Consider the following 5,732-nt stretch of genomic DNA (forward strand, 5'->3'; position numbering starts at 1 on the left):
CCCCCCCTGTGGCACCCACGGGCGCTCACCTTCCTGAAGACGGCGGGGTCGGGCAGCGGAGGGCCGAAGAAGGGCACGTCATCCCGGGCGGTGACCGAGACCTGCGGCAGGCGGAGGGGTGACGGGACACCCCAAGGGCCCCCCCACGGGGACGGGGATGCTGAGGCACGGGGGGTACCTTGTAGAGGGTGCCCTGGGTGCCCCCCTGCTCCAGCTGCACCACCACGAAGGCGTGGAGGAAGTTGGAGGCGATCATGTCGGGCACGAACGGCGTGTTCTCGTCCTGGAAGACGATGGCCACGATGTCGTTCCCGATGTGGCGCTTCCGCTGCAGCTGTGGGGACGGGGAGCCATGGAGGGACACGGGGGGACAGGGGGCAGGGGGGACACAGCAAGGTGTGAGGGACAGAGGGTGGTCACACCAAGGAGCCAAAGGGAATGGAAGACCCCAGAATCCCACAGGTGCCCCCCAGCCCTCCACGGGTGCTCCACCAGCCCCTTGCATCCCATATTTTTCCCCTGGTACTCATGGATGCCTTACCAGCCCTCTGCATCCCATAGATGTCCCTCAGCACCCACGGGTGTTCCTAGAGCTTTTATAGTCCACAGACAATCCCCCAGCACCCATGGGGGCCCCAGGAGTCCCCTGCATTCCACAAACACACCCCCAGCACCCATGGGGTGTGCTGCACCCTCAGCACCCATGGGGTGTGCTGCTAGCCTTTGTGACTCATGAATGTCCCCCCCCCGGCACCCATGGGTGCCCAGGAGTCCTCTGCATCCTATAGATACCCCCCCAGCACCCACAGATGCCCCACCAGCCCTCTCACCCATGGGGGTGCCCCAGGACCACCTACACCCCCATCCCTCTCAAGCACCCATGTGTTCCCCCCAACCCTTGCTCCCCTTTTACCCCTCAGCACCCCTGGGTGTCCCAGGGCCCCGTGGCCCCCCACAGACACCCCCCAGCACCCCTGGGTGCCCACCTGCTGGGCGTCCCCCTCGGTGTAGGGCAGTTTGGTGGACACGTGGAACATGATCTCCTTGTCGCGGAAGTGGCAGTAGACGGACTCGCTGCCCGTCTGCCCGTGGGTCACGTCCAGACCCCCCCGGAACCTGGGTGGGTGGGTGAGACAGGCACCCTGAACACCCACGGGTGCCCCCCTTCCCTCCCCCCAGCACCCCAGCACGCACCCCTTGAAGTCCCGCAGCTGCACCCGCTGGCCCAGGACGTCGAGGAACTCGGCGAAGGCCGGGCTCTCCTCCGTGGTGCCGAAAAGCTCCTCCTCTGAGGTCTGTGGGGGGTGGGGATGGGTGGCAGCACCCACCTGGGACACCCCCCTCACCCCCACCCCACCCCACCTCACCTCACCCCGTACCTGCCCCAGTTTTTGGTAGATGACCCCAAATTTGAAGTGGTTGCTGAGCACGTGCTCGTCAAAGGCGAGGATGAGGCGGGAGGCCTGCGGGGTGGGCCGGGGGCAGAGGTTGGGGGTGGAGGGCACCCATGGGTGCCCACGTGCCCCCCTCCCCACGCCCCGTTACCTTGGGGTAGAGCACAGGGTAGAACCGATCCACGTTGACGTCCTCACACACCAGCTGTGGGAAGGGGGGTGATGCCATGAGGGGGTTGGGGGGCACCCATGGGTGCTGCCAAGGGCAATTGGGGGGCACCCATGGTATTGGTATGGGGGCTACACCCACCTTGGCCATCTGCACCACGTTGGGGAACTCAGCCAGGCAGGAGATGGGCACCACGTCGTGCAGGGTGCGGGCACGGGTGCTGTGGGGCGAGGAGGGGGTCAGGGGGTACCCCCACCCCCAGGCAGCGCCCATGGGTGCCCCCGCACCCCGCTCACCGCAGCAGCAGGTGGAGGTGCTCCTGCTCGTCGTACTTGAGGGAGAAGACGAGGTGGCCCAGGGCCGGGTCCAGGGAGTAATAGTTGAAGTGCTCCTGTGGGGAGGAACCAGGGGGGGCTCACGGGGGGGCACCCCGGATGGGGGACACTCCAGTCTGTGAGCACCGTCATCCATGAGCACCCATATCCACATGGCACCCATGTCCATGGGCATCATCATCCATGGAGCACCCATATCCATGGGGCACCCATGTCCATGAGCACCATCGTGCGTGAGCACCCATATCCATGGAACACCTGTGTCCATGAGCACCCGTATCCATGGGACACCTGTGTCCATGAGCACCCGTATCCGTGAGCACCATCATCCACAAGCACCCATACCCATGGACACCATCATCCATGAGGGCCCATCCCCATGGGGCACCTTATCCATGGGGCACCCGTGTCCATGAGCACCACCATCCATTGGCACCCATATCCACGAGCATCTATCCCCACAGGGCACTCATGTCCATGAGCACCCTACTTATGGAGACCCCCTGCCTGTGCACACTCATGGGGCACCCATGGGGCACCCGTGTCCCTGAGCACCCATCCCATGGGGTACCCACGTCCTTAAGCACTGTCATCCATCAGTACCCATGTCCATGGGACACCCATCCTACAAACACTCGTAGATTCCCTGTGCCCATGGACATCCACATCTACACTCACCCCTCCATGGAGCACCGAGGTCCCTGAGCACCCACATCCATGAGCACCCATCCCCTTGGAGCACCCACATGCGTAATCACCCATGTCCATGGGACACCCACATCATTGTCATCCGTGCCCGTAAATACACACACCCATGAACACCCATGTCCCTGAGCACCCACACCCATGGGGCTCCCATGCCCATGGATACCCAATATATCCATGGGGCTCCCATGTCCAGGAGCACTCACATGCCAGAGCATCCATGCTTATGAGGTCTCCATGCCCACACCCATCCACACCCATGGAGAACCCACCCACCCGAGCACCCGTGTCGTGGGGCACCCGTGTACATGAACTCCCACATCGTGGGGCTCCCATGCCCATGGATACCTGACATCCACCTCCATGAGCACCCAGATCCATGAGCACCCATTCCCATGGGGCTTCTGCACCCATGGAAGCACACACTCACATCCATGAGCACCCATGCCATAGGGTGCCATGTCCATGAGCACCCAGTTCCATGGGGTCCCCATAGCCATGGATACCAACACCCACTGCCATGAGCGCCCCTATGCACGAGCACCCATGTGCATGAGGTCTCTGTGACCGTACCCGTGCCCACCCATATCCGTGGGGTGATCCCCCCACCCCTGCAGCCCCCCGGGGCCTCACCTTGCCCAGGAAGTGCTTGCGGTAGATCTTGGCCGTGTGGTTGCCCTCCAGCTTTGCCCGGGTGCCGGGGGCCGGGGTGGGGGGCGAGTCGGGGGTCCCGCTCAGCTGGTGGTTGGTGCCCTCGATCCAGTAACCCCCGAACTGCGGCAGGAGGATGAGGGGGAACGGCCCCTCCCGGCCCAGCACCTGCACCCAGTGCCAAGGTGGGTGCTCTGGGCACCCACCCAAACCCCCACACCCACCCAGCGCCCCTCTCATCCCTCTCTGGAGGGGGTGGGTGCTCTACCTCGTGCACGCTGGGGTAGGGGATGTAATCCTCCTCCGTCTGCAAGACAAGGGCTGAGTGATGGCCATGGTGGTACCCGTGGCTACTGGGGTGGGTGATGGCCATGCTGGCTGCCCTGGGTGCTGGTTGGGTGCCCCCCACCCCCATGACACCTACCTTGAGCGGCGGGGGGACGGCGTGGCGCTGCTGGGCCATCCTGCTGCCCTGGGGAGACGGGGGCTGTGGGTGCCCATCACCCCACTGGGACGGACACCCTTGGGTGGGGAGCACCCCATGGGGGCTTACCTGGGGGTGGGGTGGTGGTGCTGGCTGGAGACACGTCTAGGTGGTGCGAGGGGGTCCGGGGGGGCCCATGGCGCTTCCTGGGGGAGAGGAGAACTCCCCCACAGCCCCTCGCCAGGACGCCCGGGCAGCGGTGCCACCCCTGGAGCTGAGGGATGGCAGCGGGGCAAGGGCCACCCTGCCAGGGCCGCCCGGCTGCGGGTCGGGGGGGCAGGAGTGGGGGGTGCGGGGTCACTGTACGGGGGGGTCCGGCCGCTGAGACCCCCCCAACTCATCGCACCCACCCCCCCAACCCGAGGGGCTCCCTCTGCCGGCGGGAGGCGGCGGCGCGGGGGCAGCACCACGGACAGCGCCGGGCACCGGGACCCGCCCCGGGCCACTGTCACCGACCCCGGCAGTGTCACCGACCCCGCGAAAGTGTCACCGACCCCGCGCCAATTTGACCATCCCCGGGCCAGTGTCACCGAGCCGGTGCCAGTGTCACCATCCCCGTGCCAGTACCACCGACGCCGTGCCAATGTCACCATCCCCGTGCCAGTGTCACCATCCCCGTGAAAGTGTCACCGACCCCAGGAAAGCGTCACCAACCCCGTGCCAATTTGACCATCCCCGTGCCAGTGTCACCGACCCGGTGCCAGTGTCACCATCCCCGTGCAAGTGTCGCTGACCTCGTGCCAATGTGACCATGCCCGTGCCAGTGTCACCAACCCCCATGCCAGTGTCACCGACGCAAAGTGCCGCCATCCCCGTGACACGGGCACAAGCTCCAGGCAGGGAGGAGGGAGGGCTGGCACCGTGGAGGGGGGGTTGGCAGGGACCCACCCGGGGACACGCCAGGGTGGGGACAGGGCCGGGATGTGACAGGGCCGGGGCCACCATGCAAGTGTCACCAGCCCTGTGCAAATGTCACCGTCCCCGTGCAAATGCCACCCTCCTTGTGCCAGTGTGACCATCCCCGTGCCAACGCCGCTGTCCCCGTGCAAACGCGACGCTGGTGCAAGCACAGCCCTGGTGCAAAGGCGCCCCGGTCCCGTGCAAACACAATGACGCCCCCGGTGCCAAAGGGACCCTCGCACCGCTGTCCCCGTGCCCGTGCCAAGGAGGTGCAGCCGAGCCCCGTCCCTGAGCAAACACGGCCGTGGTGCAAACCCAGCGCGGTGCGGGTGCGACCCAGCCCTGTGCAAACACAGCCGCAGCCCGGCACAGCCCCGGGGCACGCGTGACCCGGCCCCGAGCCAGCGCGACCCCGCTGTCCCCGTGCCAAGGCGACCCTGGTGCCAATGCGACACTGCCACCCGTCCCCGCGCCAACGCGACCCTCTGCAAACGCGCCCCGTGGCCCCCCTGGGCCGCAGAGTGACCCCGCCGGGCTGGAGGGTCCTTGGGGGGCTCCGTTATCGCTCACCCCCCCTCCCAGCACCCAAATTGGGGGGCAGTCCCGGGGAGGGTGGGGGGCAGCACTGGGGGGGGGGATGCGCCCTAAATGTGGTGCCAGGCTGGGGGGGCACAGGCTGGATTTAGGGGAGGGGACATGGGAGGCAGAGTGGGGAGACCGGGGTAGGGAGAGAAAATGATGAGGGGCAGGAGCGGGGGGAGGTGGATTTTGGGGTATCCGGGGAGGGTGTGTAGGTTCGGGGGGGGCAGGATGCAGGGTGTAACTGTGGGGGAGATATTGTGGGGACGGACTGGGGGGTAAATGGGGGACTCGTCCCTCCCGCCCCCTCCCCAACCCGCGTCCTTCTCCCCCAGGCCCGGAGCATCCCCCCGCCATCCCCTCCCCCGGTACCGGCGGCACTGAAGGTCACCGGCGGACGGACCCCCCGGTGCCGCGTCGGGGCTGGGGGGACACCCCGGGGGGGGGGTTCTCCGCGGGGACCCCCGAGCCCGGTCCCCTCGGGGCGGCACTTACCGGGGGCGGCGGGGCCGGGG

At 66.8% G+C, this 5,732-nt stretch overlaps 1 protein-coding gene across 1 annotated transcript; it reads right to left on the reverse strand.

The window, feature by feature from the left end:
- Positions 1–20: 20 nt before the first annotated feature.
- On the reverse strand, positions 21–5,732 carry RAP1GAP (RAP1 GTPase activating protein; the record flags this gene model as incomplete). The annotated part of the gene is made up of 13 exons (XM_027693156.1): positions 5,713–5,732; positions 3,815–3,884; positions 3,679–3,732; positions 3,523–3,561; positions 3,237–3,422; positions 1,860–1,954; positions 1,705–1,783; positions 1,546–1,599; positions 1,380–1,463; positions 1,195–1,295; positions 987–1,116; positions 179–334; positions 21–101 (listed from the first exon to the last, which is right to left on the reverse strand). Coding segments are annotated over exons 3-13 (1,044 nt in total), but the record flags the coding sequence as incomplete, so codon positions are not given.

Source organism: Neopelma chrysocephalum, unplaced genomic scaffold (assembly GCF_003984885.1).
Source record: "Neopelma chrysocephalum unplaced genomic scaffold, ASM398488v2 Primary Assembly neopelma1_90, whole genome shotgun sequence".
Classification (NCBI taxonomy): domain Eukaryota; kingdom Metazoa; phylum Chordata; class Aves; order Passeriformes; family Pipridae; genus Neopelma; species Neopelma chrysocephalum.